The 15,515-nt window shown below is 38.0% G+C and overlaps 2 protein-coding genes across 2 annotated transcripts in view; one reads left to right on the plus strand and one right to left on the minus strand.

Annotated features, from left to right (window-relative positions):
• ASB3 (ankyrin repeat and SOCS box containing 3) overlaps positions 1-15,515 on the minus strand; it is a 91,208-nt gene that overhangs the window by 52,620 nt on the left and 23,073 nt on the right. The window contains exon 2 of the mRNA XM_007465485.1: positions 4,736-4,944. Within this exon, the coding sequence (XP_007465547.1) occupies positions 4,736-4,931 (196 nt within the window). The 5' untranslated portion in view covers positions 4,932-4,944. The remainder of the gene's footprint in view (positions 1-4,735; positions 4,945-15,515) is intronic.
• The window catches only part of CHAC2 (ChaC glutathione specific gamma-glutamylcyclotransferase 2), a 19,991-nt gene continuing 8,860 nt past the window's right edge, over positions 4,385-15,515 (plus strand). Inside the window, exon 1 of the mRNA XM_007465483.1 lies at positions 4,385-4,388. The gene's annotated coding sequence lies outside the window, so the exon portion shown is untranslated. The remainder of the gene's footprint in view (positions 4,389-15,515) is intronic.

Here is a 15,515-nt window from a genome sequence, read left to right on the forward strand (position 1 = left end):
AGCAGGAATTGAAAAGTAATAACACAAAAGCAAGATCCAAAATTTACCGAAATATTAATAAATTTGATTCTTTTATTTCTAAATTTCCATGAGGAAAATGGTCTCACCTGTAGCATTACTTCCTTGTACTCAACTAATAAGTATTTAAAATACTCCTTTTCTAACCTAAAACTACATTCTAATCATTAATGAAGCCTACATTTCTAAAATAATAAAATGCACTCAAAAGAAACTGAGCAATGGCATACAATTTATAAGGAACTTATGAGTTGACTTAAGTTTTCTGGGCTTGTTATGAAAATCTCAAAGTTTTGGTAACATTCAAATTATGTAAACAATGTCCACATTAAATTTTTTGTAAGTCCACAGCAAAAGATAATATTAAGTGACTTTCTTACCTTTGCTTCCAAAACAATAAAATTCTAAACCCACAACAGAACGGTGGGTTGAATGGGGGAGGCATTTCTGAGAGCATTAATAAACAAAAACAAAAAATAAACAAGTAAAAAAAGCTTTAAATAATATTTTCTTGAAATACCAGAATTAAAACTAATGCTCCTGACTACAATAATCATCTGTTTTAAGTAATTCCTGCAATCATAACTGCTGAAACTTTCAGTCTAAGCCATAATAATATTCAACTAACAGTTTGTAAGCATAAATAAACAGCCTCCAACTTTACAGGATACACAACTAAATGGCAAGATAGGGTAGTTATATTTTAAAAGTTCCTATCACAAAAACAGTGTTCCCAGATTAGTCAGAAACTGGAATATATTCAGATATCCACAAAACTATAAGGTTAAGACATGAAAAACTAGGAACACACAGATATATATAGATACAGATATGTAAATAGCTCCCAAATAGAAAATTTCAACATTATAAAGCTGATTCTTCCCAAAATAATAATAAATTTATTATAATTCTAATCAAAATGTCAACAGAGCTGGGTGTTAGTTCATTGATTGGTTTTATACTTGTAAAGTGACTCGAGTTGATAGGGGTTACGGAGGGCAGGTAAGAATAACAAAGAATTTAGAAAAATAAAAGAAGGAATATATCAGGGGGAAGCTAGACTTACTATTAAACCATGTGCCAAAGTTAGAATAAGTAAAATAACATGGTCCATCTGAACACAACTCTTAATCACTATGCTACACTGCCTCATTTATCTAAGGATTTCCAATATCTGTTATCATGTCCAGTATAACAGTGTAATATTTTCTTAACATGAGCTAATAAAAAGTACTATGAATTATTAGATAATATATTGGCCACATAAAAGTACTTGTTCACAGTACGTTATAATTAATTGCAAGAGTTTAAGTGACCTTTTGTCAGCAAATGGTTTAATATAGAACGGCATGATTAACTGTCACTGAAGATCATTATTGTTCTTCAAGATAATAAACTTCATGAAATCTCAGTACCTATTACACCAAACTGCCAAAACAGAAGACAAGTAAATTTGTTATTTGTGCTAATACTTTATACAGAAAGCTAAAATGAAATATGTATACATATATATACATATACATATATGCATATTAAATTTCTAAGTAATCCATACTTCAGTGTTCTTCTCCAACTTGAATGAAAAGGCCATGTATGACTTCTAGGCTAGATTCTGGATCTAAAATGAAGACAGTAAAGCAAAGCCTTTCTAACCTTTTAAGACTCTTCCATCCTTTTTGTCTAGGCCTGAGCACCTTCATACTTTAGTACACTAATAAAAAGTACGTTTCAGGAATCTCTGGCAGTTAACTAATATTAGATGAATTTAAGGAGGCAGAAATTATATAATAAAAGACAATTTTATGTATACCAGCTGAGCTACAAGGGACAAGAGAATTATGAATCATATAAAACACAGGTATAGCAAGTATAAAGAACGACAGAAATGTCAAACTTGCTTTTGAAACTTTTAAGATTAACCCATAATAACAAGTTAACTAGTTACCGATATGAAGATGCTACTGTCATCATTAAGCAGAAGAGACCTCACTTCACTCTTCAAGACTAGAAATGTTTGTACGTCACCATTACTTTAAAATACCTCCTTACATGAAGCTGTATGTTAGCTAGACATTTTACAAAGTAGTCAGCTACCATTACCCACTGGTAAATATTTATGAACTTGAACTAACCAGAAAAGTTTAAATTAGAATCTTTTTTAAAGGGCAGTAGATCTGAATTAAATATGGACTTTAATTTACAAAAGAAGGGATGAGCCAGGGGAATACAGAAAACATTTTTGAAAGTGACCAATAGGCTATATAGCCCTTTTGCTTCATTTTAGTTTGATTTTTCTAGTGAATCAAGTAACCAAATCTGACAGAATTTTGGACATTAGTTCCAACTACACAGAACAACCAAACTCACGGAAAACTGAGACCAAAAATGTCACCACCTCCTAGAATAAGTCATATAGCTGCTTCCTACACTCTGCAAACCCTATTTCCTATCTCCCTACCCCTACCCTAATCTTTGTGTATGTACTGCACATAAATTAGATTTATCCAAAATTTATTTCATAATAGTGAACTCTAATACAAATTGTGACAAATTTTTATTTGACCATTTATATCAACTATTCACACAGTTAACTATGAGTGACTTACCCTCCAAAAACATCAAGCCTAAAAAACAATAGTCATTAACAATGAAGGTGATATTTTAAGTTCTAAAAGAAAACATAGATGACTTAAATAGCCAGTTCAAGCACATTAAGTCAAAAGCCTGCCTAATTTTAGTCAGCAGCTAAAAGGAAAAAAAATTATAACATAAAACTGATGTGGGAAGAGATAACAGTATATCTGGAATGAACTTTTTGACTAGAAACAAATATTCAAATTCATGCCTTTGGGGACTTTCCTGGTGGCGCAGTGGTTAAGAATCTGCCTGCCAATGCAGGGGACATGGGTTCGAGCCCTGGTCCGGGAAGATCCCACATGCCGGGGAGCAACTAAGCCCATGTGCCACAGCTACTGAAGCCTGTGCGCCTAGAGACCGTGCTCCGCAACAACAGAAGCCACTGCAATGAGAAGCCCACGTGCTGCAACGAAGACCCAACACAGCCAAAAATAAATAAATAAAATAAATTTATAACAACAAAAAAAAATTCATGCCTTTGTCACTAGAGATAGTTTGGGAATTCAAGCTATAGAATTAACTTCAAACAAATTCTAAAAGCATGTATTTTTACATTTGAGGCATAAACTCTATTTTTCCAATATCTTTAAACTTTCAATTATAATAGACTCTAGAACACGTGATTTAAAAAGCATTCATGATAAACTTCCTGTATTATGATTTGGAGAATTTAGCCTTGTCATCTCTCATCCCTTAAAACAAAACAAACAAAAAGCCACACCAAAAACATTTTGAGGATTACTTTCTTTCCCACCCATGAAGTAACGAGTTAATAATTTTGATGAGCTATGGTCCCAAAAGTCTACCTTCTGAGTGACTGGTGATGGTAAGTACACAGGGGAGAAAAATATGAATGTCCATGATTAATGAAATGTAAATGGTGCACTGAGTGTCATAACATGGAGTGTTATATTCAAACTCAGTTTAAATTAACTGAATGTTAAAAATGTTTACTTTGATTAAACGCTGGAAACATACTAGAGTGGAAAAACATGGGCTTTAGAGTCAAAGAGAAATGGGTTCAAATCAAATATCCTGGTTTATAACTTTTGACAAGTCAATTTCTCTGAGCCTTGTGGTCTTTTCAACAATAAAATGGGGATAACATGTTCTCAATAGCAGTTTTGCATATTTAGATAAATAATGTAAATCAAGCATCTAGTACAATGACTGCTACAAAGCAGTGCTCAATCACCATTAATTCTCTTTCCACACCCCGCTTCCTGAGTGTCACACTGTCTCATTTAGTCTCATTTACTGAGCCCCTCACTCAGTTGTGTGCTGGCTGTGTAACTGGCTCTGAGGGAGTGAAAAAAGAAAAAAGAAAAGTTTATAGAATTGGTTTGTAACACTGGCTGATTTCTGTGGTGTAACTACTCCCACATGGCTGATCTCAACCTACCAGCTTTGAAGTCTACCAAATACAGAGCTGGAAAGAGATGTGCATGATTACTCTCTGTCCCATTACTCTGTTTTATTTTTTCCACAACACTTTTACCTTTTGAAATTACCTTGTTTAACTGTTTAGGTATTTATTCTGTTCCCACCCCTACCCGCAAAGGGAATAAAAACACTACGGCAGGGACCTTGTCTGTCCTGTTCTCTTCTGTGTCCTCAGCAAGTACAAAATCAAACTAATTGGCAAGAGTCCCCAAATTCAGGAAACTGAAAAGTATTTTTTAAAAAATGACTAATTCAAGGAAAACACTCATGCCCTCAATTTCGGCAGCACTGTTCTTCTTTGGAGAAGGAATAAAAAATAAACATGACCAGTAAGTACCAAATGCTTAAATTAACACAGTAGATTACTTCTGCCACATCACCTAGCTTAGCAATAAAAATCGGCCAGGCATAAGCACTTCCATATAAAGGACAACATTTCTAAATGTCCAGCTGAAACACCATACTTATATAATTCAACGTAGGCAATCTTACCATTCTTAATAACACAGAAGCAGTTATTGTATGGTTATACAAAGGTAAACAAATACTACTGTTAATAAGTCATGTATTACCATTTTTTTTTCTTTTATTAATTCAGCTTGCAAGCCCAGCCTCCCACACCCCGAATTTACTTTACCTGCACGAATTAACATCCGCAAACATTCTATAGAGTTGTGATAAGCTGCTTCATGAACTGGCATCCATCCCCTGTTATCAGCAACATCAACACTACGTCCGTTTTTGAGCAGTTTTCTTAAGACTTTAACATTGCCTTCCCTGGCAGCAAGTCCAACCGTGGAGCATGTGTCAGAGTAAGCCTCTGTAAAATCCATTCTTTTGACCAGTCTACAAAACAAGGCAGAAAGAAAACACTATCGTTAATAAAACAACACTGCACTCCTAGATATTAGCAGATCACTGTGGACCTGTCTAGCATCTCTCACATAACTGCTGGGGAACAGCCTGAGGTGGAGATAGCAACCTGTCAGGCCATAGCCTCTGCCAGTCTAAACCAGGAAGTCTCTCTGTTTGGGGGACTGGGCTTCCTTAGAATCCTCTTATTAAAGATATCAAGGGAGTTTTAAGTGTTCTATCACTCCTTGTCTGAGCAGCTCCTTCCTGCAGGCTTCTGCTCCCATTCATACTCCAACAAAATGCACTCACTGGAACACTGTTGATGAGAGAGTGAAATTCCTTCAGTTAATCCCAAATGTATATAGTCTACTGTGCAGAGATGGCCATTTAACTACCAGCAACATTCAGCCTCAAGAACTAATTTTATAGCCCTCTACAGGGAAAAGCTAAACCCAAAAAAGCCAGAAAGGAGTGAAGGACATTTTTTTTAAAAAAACAAAAATAAGTAGTAATTCCAGTTTTTATGTCCCTGCTGGTTCTTTCCAGAAGGAGCAAAACACTCGGGTTCTCTTTCCTTGATGAAACAGTCCCACTGACTGAATATACTAAAATGAACAAAGACCATCATAGATGGGTCCAGCTTTCCTACACTAGCCCAGAAAGTTTTTCACAGCATTATTAGCCTCTTCCTCACAATCTCCCTTCAAAGTTCAAGTTCCCCTGGAGTCAGTATCCAGTGTAGCTCAGCATATGACTCTTACAAAGACAATTTCTTGTTAGTCACACTATGAGGCAGGTTGGGATAAGACCCAGGATTCCCAGGGCAACAGTTATCTCCCAAAAGGCAGTCCCTCTCAGTAACATTTCAGTTCCACACTTCCTCTTAGTTTTTCTAAATATCTTAGGAGGTAGGTCAGGAAATACCAACAACATGTCTAGTCCAATACAGGTAAAAAACTTTCTAGAGTGATATTCTAAATAATTTAATCAGAACGGGAGGTTTGAGGGAAGAGGTTAAAAGTAAGCACACAGCAGTTCCTGTAGTAAATTTAAACTTATCTATGGTCATGTTTAAATATAAAGCTGTATCTGCAGAACCTGATTCTGCAGAGAGCTAATATTAGCTATGAATTAATCTGATTAAATCAACCAGTCCATTACTAAGGAAGCGAAGATATTTATTACAGAACATTTCATTATTCAGTTAATAATTATTTACTGAGTACCAATTAAATGATCAGCAATGTGGAGGATATAAAGATGACACAGAAGTTGCAAGGAGGGGGAATGAAAAAGACACTGAAGGAGACCTTCAACATGGTGGAGGAGTAAGACGTGGAGATCACCTTCCTCCATACAGATACATCAGAAATACATCTACACGTGGAACAGCTCCTACAGAACACCTACTGAACGCTGGCAGAAGACCTCAGACTTCCCAAAAGGCAAGAAACTCCCCACGTACCTGGGCAGGGCAAAAGAAAAAAGAAACAACAGAGACAGAAGAATAGGGACAGGACCTGCACCTCTGGGAGGGACCTGTGAAGGAGGAGAAGTTTCTACACACTAGGAAGCCCCTTCACTGGCGGAGGTGGGGGGTGGCAGAGGGGAAGCTTCAGAGCCACAGAGGAGAGCGCAGCAACAGGGCTGCAGAGGGCAAAGCGGAGAGATTCCCACACAGGGGATCCGCGCTGAACAGCACTCACCAGCCTGAGAGGCTTGTCTGCTCACCTGCCGGGGCGGGCGGGGGCTGAGAGCTGAGGCTTGGGCTTCAGAGGTCAGATCCCAGGGAGAGAACTGGAGTTGGCTGCGGGAACACAGCCTTAAGGGGGCTAGTGAGCCACAGCTAGCCGGGAGGGAGTCCGGGAAAAAGTCTGGAACTGCCGAAGAGTCAAGAGACCATTGTTGCGTGGTGCGCGAGGAGAAGGGATTCAGAGCACCACCTAAATGAGCTCCAGAGACGGGCGCGAGGCGCGGCTACCAGCTCAGACACCAGAGATGGGCATGAGATGCTAAGGCTGCTGCTGCAGCCACCAAGAAGCCTGTATGCGAGCACAGGTCACTACCCACACCGCCCCTCCCGGGGGCCTGTGCAGCCCGCCACTTCCAGGGTCCCATGATCCAGGGACAACTTTCCCGGGAGAAGACACAGCGCACCTGAGGCTGTTACAATGTCACTGTGGCCTGGGCTGCCGCAGGCTCGCCCCACACTCCGTACCCCTCCCTCCCCTGGGCCTGAGTGAGCCAGAGCCCCCGAATCAGCTGCTCCTTTAACCCCGTCCTGTCTGAGCAGGAAACAGACGCCCTCAGGTGACCTACATGCAGAGGCAGGGCCAAATCCAAAGCTGAACCCCAGGAGCTGTGCAAACAAAGAAGAGAAAGGGAAATTTCTCCCAGCAGCCTCAGGAGCAGTGGATTAAATCTCCACAATCAACTTGATGTACCCTGCATATGTGGAATACATGAACAGACAATCAATCATCCCAAAATTGAGGAAGAGGACTTTGGGAGCAACTGTAGACTTGGGGTTTCCTTTTAATTTGTTTCAGGTTTTATGTTTACCTTAGTTTAGTATTTAGAGTTTATTATCATTGGTAGATTTGTTTATTGATTTGGTTGCTATCTTTTTTTTAAATATATATATGTTTTTCCTTTTTCTCTTTTTGTGAGTGCGTAGGTGTATGCTTCTTTGTCTGATTTTGTCTGCATAGCTTTGCTTTTACCATTTGTTCTCAAGTTCTGTCTATCCGTTTTGTGTCTTTTCCTTTTCTTTCAGTATAGTTTTTAGTGCTTGCTATTATGGGTAGATTTGTTTTTTGGTTTGGTTGCTCTCTTCTTTCTCTCTTTTTAATTTTTAATTTTTAATAATTTAAAAAATTTTTTATTTTAATAACTTTATTTTATTTTATTTTTTTCTAACTTTCTTTCTTTTTTTCTCCCTCTTCTTCTGAGCCATGTGGCTGACAGGGTCCTGGTGGTCCCGCGGGTGTCAGGCCTGTGCCTCTGAGGTGGGAGAGCCGAGTTCAGGACACTGGTCCACCAGAGACCTCCCGGCTCCAAGTAATATCAAACAGTGAAAGCTCTCCCAGAGATCTCCATCTCAACACTAACACCCAGCTCCAGTCAACGACCAGCAAGATACAGTGCTGGACACCCTATGCAAAACAACTAGAAACACAGGAACACAACCCCACCCATTAGCAGAGAGGCTACCTAAAATAATAATGTCACAGACACCCCAAAACACACCACCGGACGTGGTCCTGCCCATCAGAAAGGCAAGATCCAACTTCATCCACCAGAACACAGGCACTAGTCCCCTGCACCAGGAAGCCTACACAACCCACTGAATCAACCTTAGCCACTGGGGGCAGATACAAAAACAACAGGAACTACGAACCTGCAGCCAGCAAAAAGGAGAACCCAAACACAGTAAGCAAAATGAGAAGACAGAGAAAGACACAGCAGATGAAGGAGCAAGGTAAAAACCCATCAGACCAAAAAAATGAAGAGGAAATAGGCAGTCTACCTGAAAAAGAATTCAGAGTAATGATAGTAGAGATGATCCAAAATCTTGGAAATAGAATGGAGAAAATACAAGAAACGTTTAACAAGGACCTAAAAGAACTAAAGAGCAAAGAAACAATGATGAACAACACAATAAATGAAATTAAAAATTCTCTAGAAGGAATCAATAGCAGAATGACGAGGGAGAAGAACAGATAAGTGACCTGAAAGATAAAATAGTGGAAATAACTACCACAGAGCAGAATAAAGAAAAAAGAATGAGAAGAATTGAGGACAGTCTCAGAGACCTCTGGGACAATATTAAATGCACCAACATTCGAATTATAGGGGTCCCAGAAAAACAAGAGAAAAAGAAAGTGACTGAGAAAATATTTGAAGAGATTATAAGTTGAAAACTTCCCTAATATGGGAAAGGAAATAGTCATTCAGGACCAGGAAGCGCAGAGAGTCACATACAGGATAAATCCAAGGAGAAACACACCAAGACGCATATTAATCAAACTATCAAAAATTAAATACAAAGAAAAAATATTAAAAGCAGCAAGGGAAAAACAACAAATAACATACAACAGAATTCCCATAAGGTTAACAGCTTATCTTTCAACAGAAACTCTGCAAGCCAGAAGGGAGTGGCAGGACATATTTAAAGTGATGAAAGGGGAAAACCTACAACCAAGATTACTCTACCCAGCTAGGAACTCATTCAGATTCGACAGGGAAATTAAAACCTTTACCAACAAGCAAAAGCTAAGAGAATTCAGCACCACCAAACCAGCTTCACAACAAATGCTAAAGGAACATCTCTAGGCAGGAAACACAAGAGAAGGAAAAGACCTACAATAACAAACCCAAAAGAAAATGGTCATAGGAACATACATATTGACAATTACCTTAAATGTAAATGGATTAAATGCTCCAACCAAAAGACATAGACTGGCTGAATGGATAGAAAAACAAGACCCATTTATATGCTGTATACAGAGACCCACTTCAGACCTAGGGACACATACGGACTGAAAGTGAGGGGATGGAAAAAGATATTTGATGCAAATGGAAATCAAAAGAAAGCAGGAGTAACAATTCTCATATCAGACAAAATAGACTCTGAAATAAAGACTGTTAAAGAGACAAAGAAGGACACTACATAATGATTAAGGGATCAATCCAATAAGAAGGAATAACAACTGTAAATATTTATGCACCCAACATAGGAGCACCTCAATACATAAGGCAAATGCTAACACCCATTAAAAGGGGAAATCGACAGTAACACCATCATAGTAGGGGACTTTAACACCCCACTTTCACCAATGGACAGATCAACCAAAATGAAAATAAATAAGGAAACACAAGCTTTACACGACACATTAAACAAGATGGACCTAACTGATATTTATAGGATACTCCATCCAAAAACAAGAGAATACACTTTCTTCTCAAGTGCTCATGGAACATTCTCCAAAAGAGATCATATCTTGGGTCACAAATCAAGCCTTGGTAAATTTAAGAAAACTGAAATCGTATCAAGTATCTTTTCCGACCACAATGCTATTAGACTAGATATCAATTACAGGAAAAAAACTGTAAAAAATACAGACACATGGAGGGTACACATTACACTACTTAATAACCAAGAGATCACTGAAGAAATCAAAGAGGAAATCAGTAAATACCTAGAAACAAATGACAATGAAAACATAATGATCCAAAACCTATGGGATGCAGCAAAAGCACTTCTAAGAGGGAAGTTTATAGCAATACAATTCTACCTCAAGGAACAAGAGACCTCTCAAATAAACAACCTAACCTTACATCTAAAGCAATTAGAGAAAGAATTTTAAAAAACCAAAGTTAGCAGAAGGGAAGAAACCAAAAAAGATTAGATCAGAAATAAATGAAAAATATATGAATGAAATAGCAAAGATCAATAAAACTAAAAGCTGGTTCTTTGAGAAGATAAACAAAATTGATAAACCATTAGCCAGACTCATCAAGAAAAAAAGGGATAAGACTCAAATCAAAAGAATTAGAAATGAAAACGGAGAAGTAACAACTGACACTGCAGAAATACAAAGGATCATGAGAGATTACTACAAGCAACTCTATGCCAATAAAATGGACAACCTGGAAGACATGGACAAATTCTTAGAAAAGCACAACCTTCCGAGACTGAACCAGGAAGAAATAGAAAATATAAACAGACCAATCACAAGCACTGAAATTGAGGCTGTGATTAAAAATCTTCCAACAAACAACAATCCTGGACTAGATGGCTTCACAGGTGAATTCTATCATATATTTAGAGAAGAGCTAACACCTAGCCTTCTCAAACTCTTCCAAAATATAGTAGAGGGAGGAACATTCTCAAACTCATTCTACAAGGCAACATCATCACCCCGATACCAAAACCACACAAAGATGTCACAAAGAAAGACCACTACAGGCCAATATCACTGATGAACATAGATGCAAAAATCCTCAATAAAATACTAGCAAACAGAATCCAACAGCACATTAAAAGGATCATACACCATAATCAAATAGGGTTTATCCCAATAATACAAAGATTCTTCAATATATGCAAATCAATCAATGTGATACACCATATTAACAAATTGAAGGAGTAAACCATATGATCATCTCAAATGATGCAGACAAAGCTTTTGACAAAATTCAACACCCATTTATGATAAAAACCCTCCAGAAAGTAGGCATAGAGGGAACTTACCTCAACATAATAAAGGCCATATATGACAAACCCACAGCCAACATCGTTCTCAATGGTGAAAAACTGAAAGCGTTTCTTCTAAGATCAGGGACAAGACAAGGCTGTCCACTCCCACAACTAGTATTCAACATAGATTTGGAAGTTTTAGCCACAGCAATCAGAGACGAAAAGAAATAAAAGGAATCCAAATCAGTAAAGAAAAAGTAAAGCTGTCACTGTTTGCACATGACATGATACTATACATAGAGAATCCTAAAGATGCTACCAGAAAAATACTAGAGCTAATCAATGAATTTGGTAAAGTAGAAGGATACAAAATTAAGGCTCAGAAATCTCTTGCATTCCTATACACTAATGATGAAAAATCTGAAAGACAAATTAAGGGAACACTCCCATTTACCACTGCAACAAAAAGAATAAAATACCTAGGAATAAATCTACCTAAGGAGACAAAAGACCTGTATGCAGAAAACTATAAGACACTGATGAAAGAAATTAAAGATGATACAAACAGATGGAGAGATATACCACGTTCTTGGACTGGAAGAATCAACATTGTGAAAATGACTCTACTACCCAAAGCAATCTACAGATTCAATGCAATCCCTATCAAACTACCACTAGCATTTTTCACAGAACTAGAACAAAAAATTTCACAATTTGTATGGAAACACAAGACCCCGAATAGCCAAAGCAATCTTGAGAGAGAAAAACAGAGCTGGAGGAATCAGGCTCCCAGACTTCAGACTATACTATAAAGCTACAGTAATCAAGCAGTATGGTACTGGCAAAAAAACAGAAATATAGATCAATGTAATAGGACAGAAAGCCCAGAGATAAACCCACGCACATATGGTCACCTTATTTTTGATAAAGGAGTCAAGAATATACAATGGAGAAAAGACAGCCTCTTCAATAAGTGGGGCTGGGCAAACTGGACAGCTACACGTAAAAGAATGAAATTAGAATACTCCCTAACACCGTATACAAAAATAAACTCAAAATGGGTTAAAGACCTAAATGTAAGGCCAGAGACTATAAAACTCTTAGAGGAAAACATAGGCAGAACACTCTATGACATAAATCACAGCAAGATCCTTTTTGACCCACCTCCTAGAGAAATGGAAATAAAAACAAAAATAAACAAATGGGACCTAATGAAACATAAACGCTTTTGCACAGCAAAGGAAACCATAAACAAGACAAAAAAACAACCCTCAGAATGGGAAAAAATATTTGCAAATGAAGCAACTGACAAAGGATTAATCTCCAAAATTTACAAGCAGCTCATGCAGCTCAATATCCAAAAAACAAACAACCCAATCCAAAAATGGGAAGAAGACCTATATAGACATTTCTCCAAAGAAGACATACAGATTGCCAATAAACACATGAAAGGATGCTCAACATCACTAAGCATCAGAGAAATGCAAATCAAAACTACAATGAGGTTATCACCTCACACCAGTCAGAGGGCCATCATCAAAAAAATAAATGTACAAACAATAAATGCTGGAAAGTGTGTGGAGAAAAGGGAACCCTCTTGCACTGTTGGTGGGAATGTATATTGACACAGTCATTATGGAGAACAGTATGGAGGTTCCCTAAACAACTACAAATAGAACTATCATATGACCCAGCAATCCCACCACTGGGCATACCCTGAGAAAACCATAATTCAAAAAGAGTCATGTACCACAATGTTCATCGCAGCATTATGTACAATAGCCAGGACATGGAAGCAACCTAAGTGCCCATCGACAGACAAATGGATAAAGAAGATGTGGTACATATATACAATGGCATATTACTCAGCCATAAAAAGAAACGAAATTGAGTTATTTGTAGTGAAGTGGATGGACCTAAAGTCTGTCCTACAGAGTGAAGTAAGTCAGAAAGAGAAAAACAAATACCATATGCTAACACATATATATGGAACCTAAAAAAAAATAGGTTCTGAATAACCTAGGGGCAGGACAGGAATAAAGATGCAGACGTAGAGAACGGACTTGAGGACACGGGGAGGGTGAAGGGTAAGTTGGGACGAAGTGAGAGAGTGGCATGGACTTATATGTACTACCAAATGTAAAACAGCTAGCTAGTAGGAAGCAGCTGCAAAGCACAGGGAGATCAGCTCCTGCTTTGTGACCACCTAGAGGGGTGGGATAGGGAGGGTGGGAGGGAGACACAAGCGGGAGGATATATGGGGATGTATGTATATGTACAGCTGATTCACTTTGTTATAAAGCAGAAAGTAACACACCATTGTGAAGCAACTGTACTCTAATAAAGATGTTAAAATCAATAAATAAAATTTTTTGGATGTCTTAAAAAAAAGAGATGACATAGACACAGATTCTATCTCAAGTTATGTACTGTCTCACAGAAATGATAAATATATGTGATTCAAAATAGCAGAAAGTGCCATAAGAGAAGTACAGATAAAGAGCCATGAGTAATCAAAGAAGGGGAAAACTACTTCAACTTGGTGGGGGATATGAGCTGTGCCTAAAAGATAAGGGAGGCTGTGACAATGAGATAACATGTAAAACAGCATTTCTTGGGCAGAAGAAAAAATATAACCAAAATTATGGAAATGAACAAGCAAGGGTGAGTAAGGTTCAGTGAATAATGGAAACAATTTACTTTGGAAGGAAGATTAGGTAAAAAAAGAATAGTAGAAAAATGAGGTTACAGACATAGCCAAACTATGGAGAATCTTGAATGGTAAGCTGTACGTTGTTGAATATATTACTTCTAGCCAAGGCCATTACATCCAAATTTCAGAAAAAAGAACAAATCAGACATTTTAGGTCTATTTATAAGCATATTCATCTAACAGAAGAAAACTTTTTTCATACATAGGAAAACCACACACAAACATACATATAAGAATACTATTCCAGGGCTTCCCTGGTGGCACAGTGGTTGAGAGTCCGCCTGCTGATGCAGGGGACACGGGTTCGTGCCCCGGTTAGGGAAGATCACACATGCTGCGGAGCGGCTGGGTCCATGAGCCAAGGCCGCTGAGCCTGCGCGTCCAGAGCCTGTGCTCCGCAACGGGAGAGGCCACAACAGTGAGAGGCCCATGTAGCGGGGGAAAAAAAAAGAATACTATTCCAAAGACAGGGAAAACAACTTCAAGTAAAAACAGATAAGAATCCCCTTCTAAATTTTACTGGGTTTTCTCATAGTTACAAATAATGTTAACAGATCCAGATTAATACACAATAATCTGAAAAAATTAACAGAACTGGATAATATCTTTCTGCTTAAGGGAAAGAGAAGCCAAGAAATGTACTATAAAGCAGGATCGTTCTCTTCAACCTTTAATACCAACTAGTCAACATGAATAAACTGTTAAGATCTCCCTTAATAAAACCTCCCTACGTTCTAGACTAAAATACAGAGTACGGAGTCAAACAACAAAATACATACAATGTAATAACAAATATGTATGATACATAAACCTCACCTAGACCTGAACTGGTAAACAAAATATCAGCTACAAAAATCAATTTTCAGGCAATTAAGGTAATTTGAACATGGAATAGATATTTGATGATGTAATTATCGTTAGTATTCTTAGATGTGATAATGGCATTATGGTTATCAGGAAAAGGTCCTTATTCTTAGAAGTATTTAGCCGTGAAGTCACAGCACATGCAGCTTATTTCAAAGGTTTTAGATTTAAAAGTATATAAAGAGAAAAAGAGTAAAGCAACTACGGCATAATGTTAATTATCGGACCCATGTGGAGAGTATATAAATGGTCACCATATTCTTTTTTTCTAACTTTTCTGTACGTTTGAAATTTTTTGAAAAATTTGGGGGGGAACTAACCATTCCAGGCAATGTGAAACCACAGCTTGGAGAAAATTAAAAGATCTGGTTATTCTTTTTTTTATATATAAATTTATTTATTTTATTTTTGGCTGTGTGAGTCTTCGTTGCTGGGCACAGGCTTTTCTTCAGCTGCGGGGAGGGGGGGCTACTCTTCATTGCAGGTTCGCGGGGCTTCTCATAGCAGTGGTTTCTCTTGTTGCGAAGCATGGGCTCTAGGCGCATGGGTTTCAGTAGTTGTGGCACGTGGGCGCAGTAGTTGTGGCTTGCAGGCTTTAGAACGCAGGCTCAGTAGTTGTGACTCACGAGCTTAGTTGCTCCGCAGTACGTGGGATCTTCCCGGACCAGGGCTTGAACCCGTGTTCCCTGCATTAGCAGGTGGATTCTTAACCACTGTGCCACCAGGGAAGCCCAGACCTGATTATTCTTAAATTAAGTTTTTCTTTGTGACATTTTCCTGCTG

Source organism: Lipotes vexillifer, unplaced genomic scaffold (assembly GCF_000442215.2).
Source record: "Lipotes vexillifer unplaced genomic scaffold, Lipotes_vexillifer_v1.1 scaffold834, whole genome shotgun sequence".
NCBI classification, from domain to species: Eukaryota; Metazoa; Chordata; class Mammalia; order Artiodactyla; family Lipotidae; genus Lipotes; species Lipotes vexillifer.